The sequence below is a fragment of the Drosophila hydei genome, unplaced genomic scaffold (assembly GCF_003285905.1).
Source record: "Drosophila hydei strain 15085-1641.00,03,60 unplaced genomic scaffold, DhydRS2 tig00008119-arrow-pilon, whole genome shotgun sequence".
NCBI classification, from domain to species: Eukaryota; Metazoa; Arthropoda; class Insecta; order Diptera; family Drosophilidae; genus Drosophila; species Drosophila hydei.
The window spans coordinates 1,889,715-1,903,624 of NW_022045830.1; the positions used below are offsets into that span (position 1 = coordinate 1,889,715).

A 13,910-nucleotide genomic window follows, 5' to 3' on the forward strand; every position below is an offset into this window, starting at 1 on the left:
TAAAACATAATATTGTCAAATATTTGCATTGTTTTTGGCTGAAAGTGAAACGTGATAAGAAACAAACAATAGAAAAAGCACTCGGTAGCAATTAAGTAATGGCAAATGTACCTTTACCTTTGTGATCCGCTTGACAAGCTGATTACTAAGCGACGGTGGTGAATAACCGCTAACTAACTTTGATAGAAGCGCGTACATTACATAATTACCAAACAGCTGGCAATGTCTAGACTAGTCTATGCCTTAACTATCGTCTTATTATTGAACGAGATCTAGGTCAATAGTTAAATGACATTTTAACAATCAAGGAAATAAGGAAGTGAGGCAAAGAAAATTCCGAAGTCTAAATTAAAATACGATTTTCGGAATAGTTACGAAAATATGAAATTTAGAAAACATACTAAAAATACTGAATGTGATATATAAAAATGGCAAATGGTATAGAATATTTAACGGAATATCAATATGTCATGAAGCATACGGAATACAGAATAAGGAATCTGAATAGAAATAGCACAACGAGCTACGGAACACGAATAGGAAAGCGGAACAGAATACGGATACTGAATGCGAATGAGAATGAAATACGGAATGCCGAATACTTATACGAAATATGGAATACCAGAATACGGATCATGGAATACCAGAATACAGAATATGGAATATGGCAAGCAGAATGAAAAATGTGGAATATGAAATACGGAACATGGAATACGGAACATGGAATACGGAATAAGAAATACGAAATAAGAATAGCCGTATGAAATAAAGCGTACCAACTATGAAATAGATAATTGACATACGCAATTCAGTGATTGAAATCAAAAAGCCTTTCTAATAACATAAACAAGTTATTGGACTAATACAGCAATCGATAAATATTTCATTTGTTCAAAACCTGTAAACAGTTTATCAACTCTAATTAAATCTGAACAAATACAATTGTAGTAGATCTACAACTATTACACTATATTATTTAAGAAAGGTGCCCATAATTAAGCAAGCTATTTAATATAATTAATGACTTAATTGCTAACGCCAAAACAACAACTAGTTAAGCATTAAAATTCCTTTAGGGTCAATGAGTTAATTCTAGCAACAAGCTCTTCACAGCTGAGCCTTACAAAAGTTGGCGATCGTTGAATTTTTTGTCGAATGAGGTCACGCATGGTTCGCTCGCTGTAAGATCGCGTGTTGTTTGACGCGCAAAACCCGGCATCATCAGACGATGCACACAACAGCAACAAGTACAACAACAAGTTCAACGGCAACCAAAACAAATTGTATTTGCAAGCCAGCTGCGCTTTAGCGAAACCTGAAAGAATTATGAGTATATTTCTGCTATATTAAATACGTGCGCCTGACAAGCGCAAAGGCTCAATAAATTTACTTTCCCTGTGATACACAGTATCACAATACAAAAAGAGAACCAAAAATAAAAGTTATTATATAGTAAAAATAAATCGGCAGCCCAAAAATCCAAAACAAAGAGCAGCAACACATTCCGAGACAGCTGCACATACAGATACAAATGGCAGAGACACAGAAGCACAGATACAATCAGTGAGTTTGCCCAACTAGGAAATACTCCATAGGTACATTCGAATTTATATTTATTCAGCCGTTAGTTTTTAAAAATTTTCAAATTATACAATGTTATCCAAAGAATAATATAGAAATATATTTATTTTTTTAGAAGAAACTATATCTATTTTTAAGACATTTAAAATCAATTTAAATATAGATTTGAATAAGCTTGTTCAAAATCTTTATGAATGAAATGAATCAACTATAGCTAAAATTTCATATATCTAGTTCTAGTATGCTTCAAGTTCAACGAACTCATACAATGGACGGAAAGGTAATTATATGTGCTTAGCCACACTTCCTTTTGCCTGTTACATACTTATCAACAAAAACAATATACCCAGCTTAAGCATTTTCAATGAGTTCAGTGTGAAGGAAATATCGCGTGAAGCTGCTGCAGTTTTTGTGGTGCGACTGCTGCATAGCAACAGCAGTGTATTAGTTGAGTGTCTCGCAGACCTTAAGATTATGACAATAACAACAACAGCAGCAGTAGCGGCATCAACTATATGTTTTTATACGAATAAAAAGAAAATACAACAGCCGAAGCATACAGACACACACACACAAACACATCATATGCATGCAAAACAAATACATACACACACACACACTTACAGTTACCCACCCCGTTCGCCCGTTGCCCCCTGCCGTTAATGTCGTCACAGTTTAGTTCGATTGCGCAAAAAAGTAGGTCGTCGTGGCCAGACAGAGGCTGCCGCGGCCAGCAACAACATATAAACAACAGCAAAGAAACAACAACAACAATATCTGCCTTAACAACAACAATAAAGCATATCATTTTAAATATTTAACATATTGTGCTGCTCGCAAGCTTGTGTTAATTTTATGCGTTTGCCTTGCATTGCTATTGAAATACACAAAAGTTTCTATTTCTATTTATTGTTTTCCACAATTTTGATATCAGTAAAAAGCAACAAAATTAGAGGGTAGCATAGGGTATATGCTACGTGTGAAGAATGCATAAGAATTGTGTTTATTATAAACAACAACAAGAGGTAAGCAGATATTTCAGTTAATTCTAAGATTTTTTTCAAAACAATTTAAATTAATTTTAATTTCCAACTTGAATACTTCTGGAACATTTTTGAATAATATATAAATAAATATATAAATAAAGAAAAAGAACCATATCTCTTAATTATGACATTTATAGCCACATTCAATTAATCATGTCAATTGAAAAATAATTATTCTTCAGTAAAAAATAATTTTAATGATATTCGTAGCATATATTTTTTCGATTGTCTGTTAAGTTGAATAGCTTGAAAATCCGATACGTGAGTTTAAATATTCTATAATCTATGTCGACTTAGCAATATTTTTAAATAATTCTTTTCCATTTTTATACAATTTTAATCGAGGCTGAGATGTCTAGCAAAGTGAAGTAAATCAATTCGAGCGAACAGACAAGTGCGCAACGAGGTCGTGACTAGTGATGACAGCGTGAGAGGCATGATAATGTTTATAAAACATATATATGTGTAATATTTATAAATATATATACATATATATATTAAGACATTTATATATTAAAACATTTTCGAAATCTCTAGCAGGCAGCATTTCACAAGTTTTGTTTTAAGTACATGTTAAATATTATATATTAAGTATTTGTATATATAATCTATATACTCTGCTGATTAAATTTCAATAGGAACTTTACAGCATTACTTTAAGTACATAAGAAAAAATTAAATAAGTCAAAAAAATTTGTAACTTAGCAAACAACAGTTTTGTGTCAATACTTTTGATATTCCAAAACGTTTTCGATATCAATAAATGAATAATATACACACGTGATCTTCGTTTTTAGCTCAGTATGAGATGTCAGGCTCTCAGAGTTATCTAAAGCAGCCAAAAATTGATAACAGAGCATTAAACAAATTGAATACAAACTTAATCAATGCCAGAAACTAGTTTAGCATGGAAAACTGGCTGCCGATTGAGCTCAGCATTTGTTTTTCTTTACCGCTTGGAACTGTTACAGAACCGCTTTTCAGCTAACTGAAGTCACGTAGGCCAAAATAAAATCGTTCAATTTAATGCAAATCTTGCATATTATTATACTATTTAAAATATAAGTAAAAAAAATTTGATAAATTTTACATTTTATGCGGTGAATACAATGTAAATGATTTAAGCAAATGCGTGGCCGTTACTTGAGGGGCAGGTCGCAGACACGCCTCAGGAAAATGCCGAAAGAGGGCAGGCAAACAAAAATAAACTTAAAAATAAAATTAAAAACAAAAACTGAACAACAAGTTGAGGGGAGAACTCGCAGCGAAGATACTTAGTAACTAAGTACACAAATCAGTCTAGCAAATCTCAAGTACTAGCGCTTTCTATGCGCTTTTCACATATATCAAATGCAATATATAGAAAACAATTTATGGAATATACGTAGTCTTTTGCTAGAGTCTAGATAAATATACAGGGTATATGTTTGTCGCACAATTACAATTGCAGGGTATCACAACTGTATAGAAAACCAAAACAAACTGATAAAACAAAACTGACAACAACAGCAAAACAATAAAACTGGTTACACGTTTACGTGGCTGCCGACAACAGGTTTTTCTTTCTTCTTCTTCTGCATCTTTTGTTTAATTTTTAAAAATAAACCAAACGCCAAAAGGAATGCGTAGCCCGAGCTGTAAAGAGGAAATCCAAAGTGCAATGAGGCGGACCAAGAGAGAATATGTCTAAATATAGAATAAACGTATCCGACGAAGCCAATCAAGGATAATTAAATAAACTTGTTATTAACCGATAAGATTTCCATTGAAGTATGGGCGATTCGTCACTCGACCAATAGCAATAACTATGAACCAGAAAAAAAAAGAAACGTGCCGAAAGAAGGAAGGCATGGCTAAATCCTTGACAATAAGAATGGAAATTAATTCGAAACATCAAAAAACAACTTACGGAAAAGTTTAGTCCGTTTGTTTGGACCACCAAATCCTATTGACCCGCGCAATTATAATTTGGCAATTTTGTTGCTTGTTGCTTTTGGGTTTTAAGTATTTCTTTTATTTGCATTTGGGTTTTATTTGTTGCCACATTCAAGGTAAGGTCTCGGTCAACGCGTTCTCTTTTACAGTCTACCTTCGCTAAAGTTGTATAATTATCGCAAATGCAAAAGTCAAGCGTGATTAATGATTACGATTTAGATTTCTTAAATGTATAGGAATATTTGCCCCCACCCTCTGTCAATCTCTTGTTTGCTGAATCATCAACACGTGTCAAAAATGCAAGTATTATATAAATGAATATTATTTACCCATGTGTGATAAGCGTATGTACTATGCAAGTAAAAGAGCATTTTTATTTCATCACAAAAAGTTGTTGAAAACGTGTGTATGTATGTGTATATATACTGGTATTTATCGATTAAGAAAGCATTCTACTATGCCATTTTGAAGCCCTGTAGCCGTCATGGGCATATGTGAGAAGCGAGGCAAACTCTGTAAACTATATATATTATTGATCAAGACGACAAGCTGTGGCGATCTAACTATCCATCTGTCCGTCTATCCGTCCAACGAAAGTTATTCAACACTGAAGTTCTCATAGTAGAGCCCATGAAGCCCAAGCGCAACAAGTGCTTATGCGTGTGGGTGTGTGTCTGTTGTTGGTTATATATGTAAAAAAGAATATCACTTCTTCACAGGGTTCAGGATAACTACTAGTCTGACAATCCTTAGTAGTTTATTACTATAATAACTTAATTTGGTAAGCGAGATCTAATAGGAAATCAAACTCTTCCAAGCATATTAAATATCTACGAAGTAACAAATACTTTATCGGATTGATTGATTGAAAAAGAAAAGAAGAAAAGAAAATTATGAATTGAAAGCTAATTCAGTGTGTTGTTGGAAATTCTCTGAAATCGATTACAAAACAATTCAGACCTTTGCTTATATTTTATAGCATGTTTGATCAATTTTGGTATATAAAATTGTATTCAGCTAAAGTTAATAGACCCGTTTTTTTGGGTATCCCAAATTTTCCTCTTAACTGCAATACGATCAACAATTTCCAATGGTGTTTGGGAAGAACAAGAACAAAAGAAAAACTTTAATTCAGCACGTTATTTAAGGTATCCCCTAGGAAAGTACTTCCGAATATCAAAGCAACCTTGTTGCCTTTTTTCTTATATACTTGTGCATAGACTATGAAAATATTAAGATATGATCTTCGTATATATTTTTTATACTTTTGACATATAAAAAAAGCTTTCACTATAAGTAAGTGAAGGAACGGTTTTTGGATCTGAGAATCCCAAAAGGTCTTACAGCAATATCAGCCCTATATGGAATCGATAGCATTAAAGCTTAAAATTCAACTAGGGTGCGAATTAGGGTGTGCAATTGCTGTAAATAGTTAAATCCCTCAACCCTATTGAGCGTATCCGCAGCTAACGTCATTGACGTTAGCGTCGATAGCAACAACAGCGGCGCTGACGCTAACGACAACGCAGCTAACGGCAGCAGCAACAACAACGTAAGCAACAGCAGCAGCAGCAGCAGCTGAAGAAAAAAGAAAGCAAAACTGCTTATGCAATAGGCAACAGCCCATCAGACAGGCAGATCACATGGCAGGAGCTTAGATTATTTATTTGTCTGTCTGCTAGAAAAGGGTGAGGGTCGACAAAGTGGGACTAAGCATTAGGGTGACCATAACTCACCTTCGTTTCTCCTTAGGCTTGCCGCTTGCGGTCAAGGCAACACCTGCTGCTGAAGCAGCAGCAGCAGCCCCACCGCCAGCTGCAGCAGCGGTCGGTAACTTGGCTCCAGCGTTGACAGTCAACGTCGCAGCGGCAGCGGCAGCGGCGCTCCGTTGTTTTTGAGCCTCCGCTGCCGCATCAATTGTATCAATTATCGAGACCATTTTCTACGAAATCTTTAAGCCGAAGCAGCATTCAAATATGTAAATCTGATGTTCGTTGTTAACTACTTCTAATTTTCCTCTTTTTTATTGTTGCAAATCACTGATAATATGGTATTTGTTGTTGCTTTTCCTGTTAATTGTATTCCTACAGTTGAGACTCTTCGTTATTGCTTTTGTATTTTTTATTTTATTTATTTTTTTAATTTTTAAATAAAAACACTATTCAAATGGAAGTACACTGTATATTTTCGAATTCTTCTCCGCACGTCTTTCATATGCACACCAATACGTAACTGCGTATATACGTATTTGATTGTGTGTGTGCGTCTGTGTGTGTGGCGTATATTTTTGTCAGTGTGCAGCACAAAATTTTTTAACGCACTGAAAATGACATTAACAAAAAGCACTATTGTGAAATTTAGGAAGCTATAGCTTGTGGTTGAGAATATACAGATTTAACTATTTATGCGAAAGCAAAATGCACAACACTCACTTCACTGGCGGCTGTTGGTTATTTGACTTTCTATTTTGTTACTGATTTCGAAGCGCGCTCGAACTGCAAGACACAAGGTTATTTACTTGTTTTGATTTATATTTTTGGCCTGTAGCTCAAACTAATTGCACTGCAATCGTAATAACTATTGCACTTTAAAATTTTGCACAGATTTGATATTAAATTCACGTTTTAAAGTTTCACATCTGAGATTTATTAGCACATTATGCATTTTACAATACGCTTAATAACATTTTCGTCACGGTTTTCATAAGTTTTCTTATTTTTCTTATGGTGGTCGGCCGATTGTGTGTGGTGGTCTGTCGATTACTAGACGACAAAAATTACCAGTAACAATGTCACAGTTGTTTTTGTTAAATATTTTGGAAAATACCAGAAAAATACTGTATGTTAAACAAATAAAGCGCCCCCTTAACAATTAAAATAAGTAAAATATAACTTAACTTCCAATTGTAAGCATAAATATAGAACTAAGTTTTAATTTTAATAATTTCTTGAAGATAAATTTCAAATCTTAACCAAAACTTAAACAAATGTTTATATTGAACTTGGTCCCCGAGGAGCTAAATCAGCTGTTATGGAAAGAAACAAAATATTAACAGCTGATTCAATGTTATGTTATTTAACGGAAACAATTCGAACAGTAAATGAAATAAAAATATATATAAATATGAGGTTTAACTATTTTGATGATTTATTTTATTCCACTTTGGACACGGCATTTGTGGTTGTTATGTGTGTATCAGTTGCTGCTGCAGCTGCAGCGGCTCCAGCACCTCCAGTAAGTTCATCAACGTCTTTGATATTGGTGTTGCTGTCCGAATTCATAACATCACCAAGGGCATCATCATCATCATCGCCGCCATTTGACTTGTTATAGACAGTAGGGTATTGCTGAAAGCAGTCCTGCATCTTACGGAATGCTTCGTAGCAATCGGAACCCTTCGGTTCCGCCTCGCTATAATGAAAACACGAGAACGCATCTCGAAAATCTACGCCGCATGGTCCAGTAGCCATGCCACCCAGACATGGGCAGCTCCAGTTAATATTTCCATCTTTTGTGATGAGACCCTGCGGAGGTTCTGGTGCTGGCAGTTCGATAGTACTAGGCGTCGAGTGATCTTCTTTGGTGGCAAAGATTACTTTATCCTTGCCAAATACTTTACAATAAGAGAACGCCATGCTTTAAGTATATTGTAGTCTAACTAATCTTCTTCACAATAATCTTCTCCGATTAAATGCTTTTTGAAGTCCAATGGGGTTCGAGATGTTTTCAACACTTGAAAATGACAGGGTACTTCCTGGTAGTGGCCAATTAATGTGATTACCGTATGGATGCGCTTGTAGAACTCCTCGGGAACGCGGAAAACAACGCGTCGCTGTTCAACGCTAAATTTCACAATATCCAAACTTGTCTTGCCGCCTATTTCACCAAAGAATTTCTCCAAAGAGTTCAAAACGCAGCCCCGAAAATAAATAGGCGTAAGTTCAACGTTATCAAAATCCCGAAATTTCCTACAAAATAAAAAAATATATACAACGTTAAGTAACACTGGCACAACCAACATGCACGTGTGCTGTTAACTGTGACAATTTACTTTGCCGCATTCAACTTACAGTTGTACATCGAAGTAATGATATCCAATCATACTTCTATTAAATATACCGTTAACAGAAGAACCTCCGCAATTGTTCCGCTTTTTATTGATTTAAAAGCTGCTGAACGAGTTGTAAATGCCGGATTTGTATTTATATAAGTGCTATCGTTACAGTACAGCGTGTTTCTTTCTGAGCGTTCCTTGCTTCTTCTTTAACTTTTTGTATGCTTCTTCTTTTGATTAAATAAACAAGTAAACAGCTGATGAATGCGACGGTATTGTGAATGGTAAAAAAATATCTATAACATTTCACAACAAAGCGCGCGTATTTTTAATAAATGTGGCAGTAAACATTTTAAAATTTAGAAATTCATCTATTAAAGCAGACAGGTTTGACGTATTGCTCATCTGTAAGAAAAACGAATAAAAATGGAGCAAAAGCAACGCACAGCACAGAAACAAGCTGATCTAGCCTCAGCCACAACGGCCGCTGTTTCGGATGAAGAAGAGGAAGATGGAGGACCACTGGACGTCCTTAAACTACAAGTAAGCGTGTAAATTTTTGTTAATATAGTAACATATATAAACTAATCTTATCTTGAAGGGTAGCAACATTAATCCCAGGGACATAAAACTACTGCAGCAGGCCAGTTTACATACAGTGGAGTCGGTGACATATGCGACGCGTCGTCAGTTGCTGAATATCAAAGGTCTGGGCGAATCCAAAGTGGATCACATTATGAAGGAGGCGGCGAAGTTGATACCTTTAAGCTTTACCAGCGCACGCACCTTTCATCAGATGCGCTCCGAAGTGGTAATGCTCACAACGGGCTCCAAAGAGTTGGACAAACTGCTTGGCGGTGGCATTGAGACGGGTTCAATTACGGAAATCTTTGGGGAATTTCGTTGTGGCAAGACCCAAATCTGCCATACGCTGGCCGTAACCTGCCAGCTGCCTATCAGTCAGAATGGTGGCGAAGGCAAAGCCTTGTACATTGATACCGAGGGCACATTTCGGCCGGAACGCTTGTCGGCAATTGCACAAAGATACAATATGGAGGAGGCGGATGTCTTGGACAATGTGGCCTGTGCACGTGCCCACAATACGGATCAGCAGACGCAACTGGTTCAAATGGCAGCAGGCATGATGTTTGAATCGAGGTGAAATCAAACATATAAGCTTTATATATAACTCCTTTTGATATATATTTACTTTTAGATACGCCCTAATCATTGTGGACAGTGCGATGGCGCTATATCGCTCCGAGTATATTGGACGCGGAGAATTGGCAGCGCGTCAAAATCATTTAGGCCTGTTTTTGCGCATGTTGCAGCGCTTGGCGGACGAATTTGGCGTTGCGGTGGTCATAACGAATCAAGTAACCGCGCAAGTAGATGGAGGTGCAGCATTGTTTGTGGCCGATGCAAAAAAGCCAATTGGTGGTCATATCATGGCACATGCATCGACGACACGGCTATATCTGCGTAAGGGCAAAGGAGACGCGCGAATCTGTAAGATCTATGATTCGCCCTGTTTGCCCGAGTCAGAGGCCATGTTTGCTATATTACCCGAGGGAATTGGCGATGTTAAGGAAAAGGATTGATAGGGTTTGACTCGAAAGCAATTAAATGTTTTTGATATAAATTTATGAAGAGGAAGCTAAGCTAAGGTTAATTGTAAAGACTTTAAGTTAACATTTTTTGTATGGGATAGGCATTTAATAAATATTTTACAGGCAAATATAATTGGTTCGATTATTTATAGCTCTCTCTAAAACTAATTCACGCAGCTGTATCGCCTGCCCACTGATACTTAAGTGGGTCTATTAACAGTATTATTATTTCATTAACAGCAATGCGAGCAGCATACTGGCCACTGTTAAAATACCAATTTCATGCGTTTCAGTTCACAGCTGCTCTAATTGTGCAAGTTCCGCGCTATGTAGACAATAATACAATAATCAAATTGTAAACGAATGGACAACAATTTGAATGAGAACAATGCTGACCCTTTAGCATTGGAAACGGAAACAGAAAATAGTATAGAATATGATTTTACTAGCTTCATTGAACCAGAAATCATTATTGAAGATTGCGCGGAACTGCGACGCATTAAGCAATCTACTCTGCCGGCCGAGAATGAACAGCTTACTTTAAGCAGAGTTCAAGCTGAATCCGATGTCGAACCACTCTTTCGGATTACACCCAAAATGCAACAGCGCATAAAGCGCATGAAGCAACGTATGTTGGCCACAACGCCGAAGCAACTGGCCGAGCGTAAAGCTAAAAAGCATGAAGAAGATCGTCGATATCAGACGAAACGCAGATCTAATGACACCACAGAGCAAAAGTCAAACCGACGCGAATATCAGCGTATCTACGGCAAGAATCGTAAACCCATCAGCTTTACCTAAATATATATAAACATCTAATAATAGTATTAAAAATACTAGCTTTAATAACCAAAATCTTTTATTCAATATACATTTTACTGGATAAACCAAGAAACTGGAATAGATTAAGAAACTTTTGAAAATGTTTTTCAATATTCCTTAATTTGTATAGAAAATCTTTAAGAATTAAGTTTAAGTGCGATCCTTTGATACTGAACTTCTATTCATATAAATTTAATCCGTTTTACAACTTAGTTTTATGTTCACAAAAAACATTTTGATACAGCTTATGGAATATATAAGTTTTTTTTGTATCTAAACTTCTCATATAATCCTACATTTATTATTGACATTTCGAAAACTTTTCAGATATCCGTGTCAATATTTAAAAAACCTATGGCTTATGTATTTGTCGGCCAGTTCTTGTACATCGTTCTTCAATCATTCCACTAATCACCAAATGAGCCTCGATCTACAGCTATTTAATGCAATTTTAGCCCTGAACTCATGATCTCTCTGCTCTGCTCTGTACCGCTATTTGGCTTTGTACACCACTAATCACGATACATGATCATCAATCAATCAATCAGTAAGGTGTTTTCATAAATTCACTCTTGTCTAGTTGAACTATTTTATCCTTGAATACAATGTGTACTTTGTTTGTGGACATCAATCATTCATTCAATCGGGAAATTAGGTTTACTTCCACATATACACTTTTAATAGTATACACATACATACACATATAAATATAATTTACAGCTTGCATGGATGATCGACTTCTGTACCGCTGCTTGAGCTCATACATCGTTGGTCAATCCGTCAATCACTTAGGCCAGACAAGACACAGCAAATAGATATCGTCAAGTGTTTATTTATTAATACACATATTTTCATAGCTGTGTATTTAAACATAATAATCTATGCAATTGTATTTAAAGATTGTGTGTGTGTGTGTTTTATAAATTTGTTTGCGGATTGCTGATGCAGCTCTCTTAGACGTGGTTGTTCATACTGTTACAGATAGCGCCCGATGATGTAATTATAATTAAAAAACTAATTGCAACCAGTTCAATTGATTCAAATTTCAATTTCAACGGCTCTAATGAAAGTTTAGAATAGTAATCGGTGCTTCACATTAAGCTGTTCGCTTAGGCGTGAATTTTGTTTTTTTTTTTTTTATGCTTAAAATTAACTGAAAGCAGAAAGGGAAAATATGAAAATATTAAATAATTAAGGCAATTGGATTATTGGGCTGTACCTTAAGTAATTGTTAGCTGGAAACAGTTGATGCTTTCAGTTTTTGACCACCTCCGTGGATGCAGGGGCGTTTTGCTCCTTGGTCTTAACCAAATTCTGATAGCTATTCTCGCTCATTGAGACGCGCAGATTATCGTTAATATTTTTCGTATAGTTTTTGTAGATCTTGACCTTTTCGCAAAAGTCTACCCAGAAGTTCTCCTCCGGCTCGGTTTCTGGATTGAAGAGCGCCTTAAACCCATCGTATATGCCCGTAGAAACTTTTCGTATGATTTGCGCCTTCTCCTTGAACTCCAATTCATCCGATATATCCATTTTCCATAATTCCAAATTGCCAACATAGCGACGTAACCGGCGCATTATATCCACACATTCCGGATTTCGCAAGAGCATCAATTTATTCAATTCAATGTCCTTCAGCTGCTCCAAGATTTCCAGACATCTGCCCACATTGGCGCGTCGTAGTCCAAGGCATTCCCGCAGTTGCTGCGATAATTGTATAAAATCACGTTCCATAAACAAGGCATCCTCCTGCTCGATGAGCTCTTCAATGAAACGCACGGCCTCCTGCTTGGGTATTTCATTGCGTACCGGCTCAATGATAATACGTTCCGGCATTGATTCCGCATCGATTTGTCCAGACTCCAATTTCAATTTCAACTCTATCGCCTCCTTACGCGACTTTTCCATCCAAGCTTGCTCCGCAGCCGGACTATCGAAGCTGGCGGGCTTTTTATAGTTCATATTGATGCCCAGACATTTCGCCGTAGGCATATATACCATCAGTAGATTGTTCTGTATGACCTGCAAGAGAACATATTCCATAAATATTTAACACATATAGACAGACATATTATATTGTATATACTCACATTTGAGTGCCGCGCACGCTTCTGCATGGGCGTCACCGCAGCCGTCGGCTTCGCTTTCTTTACGGACTTTTTGCTGGCTATGCCTTCTGGGGGAACACGTTTCTTTTGCGGCGGTGGCGTATCCACTGTATCAGTGCTAGCATCCTCTGTGTCGCCATCCACATGCCTTGGTGGCGCCTTCGTTTTACGGCCAGTTGCAGTTGTCACCCCTCCGCCAGCTGCTGCGGCTCCGCGCGCTTTTGGCAGCGGCTGTGGTTGTTGAGGCTGCTCGCTGCCCTCCGCAGCTGTTACTGACTCCGCTGATGTAGCCGTAGTGCTGGCAGCAGATTCTGCTGTTGCATCTGGCGCCGATTCCATTGTGCTCTCATTGCCCTCATCGTTGGCGCTGGCTGGCAAATCGATTGGCGCCGAATCCTCGCCACGCAACGCGCTCTCAATTTGATCGATCGCATCGCTAAATTTAGCACGTTTCATGTTCTTGGGATTGGCGAACTTCTCCTTGTTGTCCGCATAGATGAAAAGATCTTCGATTTTTATATTGGCGGTCTCTCCGGTGCCATAAAAGTAAACATTATACTTTTTGTTGTGGTACTTTGTTATTTTTGCCGGCCACGCTGGATAGCCCTTCACTTTTGCGAATACCAAATCGCCGATGTTAAACATTTTGCCCGCTTTTTCCTTACCCATTCTAATAGTTGAATATATATTCTGATAAAAGATAATTTGTGCAAATTAACAGTTTTGTTTGCGGCCTCTTCCTGGCGTCTGCTGC

At 37.0% G+C, this 13,910-nt stretch overlaps 5 protein-coding genes across 8 annotated transcripts in view; 1 reads left to right on the forward strand and 4 right to left on the reverse strand.

The window, feature by feature from the left end:
- Positions 1-7,316, reverse strand: part of LOC111594630 (protein similar) — a 100,841-nt gene extending 93,525 nt beyond the window's left edge. Inside the window, exons 1-2 of one of the 2 annotated variants that reach the window (XM_023308024.2) lie at positions 6,995-7,316; positions 6,299-6,646 (exon numbers count right to left, since the gene is read on the reverse strand). In XM_023308024.2, coding sequence (XP_023163792.2) covers positions 6,299-6,501 — 203 coding nt within the window. In that variant the 5' untranslated portion in view covers positions 6,502-6,646; positions 6,995-7,316. Of the gene's footprint in view, positions 1-6,298; positions 6,883-6,994 lie in introns of both variants that reach the window. The other variant, XM_023308023.2, reaches the window with a different exon arrangement.
- Positions 7,317-7,670: 354 nt separating this feature from the next.
- Positions 7,671-8,206, reverse strand: LOC111594463 (mitochondrial intermembrane space import and assembly protein 40-B). The gene has a single exon (XM_023307763.2). It carries the CDS (start codon positions 8,195-8,197, stop codon positions 7,715-7,717), a length of 483 nt encoding a protein of 160 aa, XP_023163531.1. The 5' UTR covers positions 8,198-8,206; the 3' UTR covers positions 7,671-7,714.
- Positions 8,198-8,719, reverse strand: LOC111594464. The gene is made up of 2 exons (XM_023307764.2): positions 8,633-8,719; positions 8,198-8,530 (listed from the first exon to the last, which is right to left on the reverse strand). Exons 1-2 carry the CDS (start codon positions 8,662-8,664, stop codon positions 8,221-8,223), a joined length of 342 nt encoding a protein of 113 aa, XP_023163532.2. The 5' UTR covers positions 8,665-8,719; the 3' UTR covers positions 8,198-8,220.
- On the forward strand, positions 8,662-10,348 carry LOC111594462 (DNA repair protein Rad51 homolog). Of its 3 annotated transcripts, none has more exons than XM_023307760.2 (4): positions 8,662-8,900; positions 8,980-9,159; positions 9,218-9,774; positions 9,833-10,348. In XM_023307760.2, exons 2-4 carry the CDS (start codon positions 9,043-9,045, stop codon positions 10,215-10,217), a joined length of 1,059 nt encoding a protein of 352 aa, XP_023163528.2. In that variant the 5' UTR covers positions 8,662-8,900; positions 8,980-9,042; the 3' UTR covers positions 10,218-10,348. The 3 variants fall into 3 exon arrangements, with proteins under 3 accessions (XP_023163528.2, XP_023163529.2, XP_023163530.2); XM_023307761.2 differs by having other exon boundaries at positions 8,997-9,159; XM_023307762.2 differs by having other exon boundaries at positions 9,000-9,159.
- Positions 10,349-11,388: 1,040 nt separating this feature from the next.
- Positions 11,389-13,846, reverse strand: LOC111594574 (PC4 and SFRS1-interacting protein). Its single transcript, XM_023307932.2, has 3 exons — positions 13,139-13,846; positions 12,268-13,070; positions 11,389-12,201 (listed from the first exon to the last, which is right to left on the reverse strand). The coding sequence occupies exons 1-2, from the start codon at positions 13,823-13,825 to the stop codon at positions 12,303-12,305; spliced, it is 1,455 nt and encodes a 484-aa protein (XP_023163700.1). The 5' UTR covers positions 13,826-13,846; the 3' UTR covers positions 11,389-12,201; positions 12,268-12,302.
- Positions 13,847-13,910: the final 64 nt, after the last annotated feature.

Bases quoted from the DNA above. Each gene is read 5' to 3' on its own strand.
- LOC111594463 (XM_023307763.2), bottom strand. From the start codon at position 8,197: ATGGCGTTCTCTTATTGTAAAGTATTTGGCAAGGATAAAGTAATCTTT.
- LOC111594464 (XM_023307764.2), bottom strand. From the start codon at position 8,664: ATGATTGGATATCATTACTTCGATGTACAACT. The intron at 8,531-8,632 runs GTAAGTTGAATG...TTTATTTTGTAG, and splicing joins CATTACTTCGATGTACAACT to GAAATTTCGGGATTTTGATA.
- LOC111594462 (XM_023307760.2), top strand. From the start codon at position 9,043: ATGGAGCAAAAGCAACGCACAGCACAGAAACAAGCTGATCTAGCCTCA. The intron at 9,160-9,217 runs GTAAGCGTGTAA...CTTATCTTGAAG, and splicing joins TGGACGTCCTTAAACTACAA to GGTAGCAACATTAATCCCAG. The intron at 9,775-9,832 runs GTGAAATCAAAC...ATTTACTTTTAG, and splicing joins GGCATGATGTTTGAATCGAG to ATACGCCCTAATCATTGTGG.
- LOC111594574 (XM_023307932.2), bottom strand. From the start codon at position 13,825: ATGGGTAAGGAAAAAGCGGGCAAAATGTTTAACATCGGCGATTTGGTA. The intron at 13,071-13,138 runs GTGAGTATATAC...GTTCTCTTGCAG, and splicing joins AGCGTGCGCGGCACTCAAAT to GTCATACAGAACAATCTACT.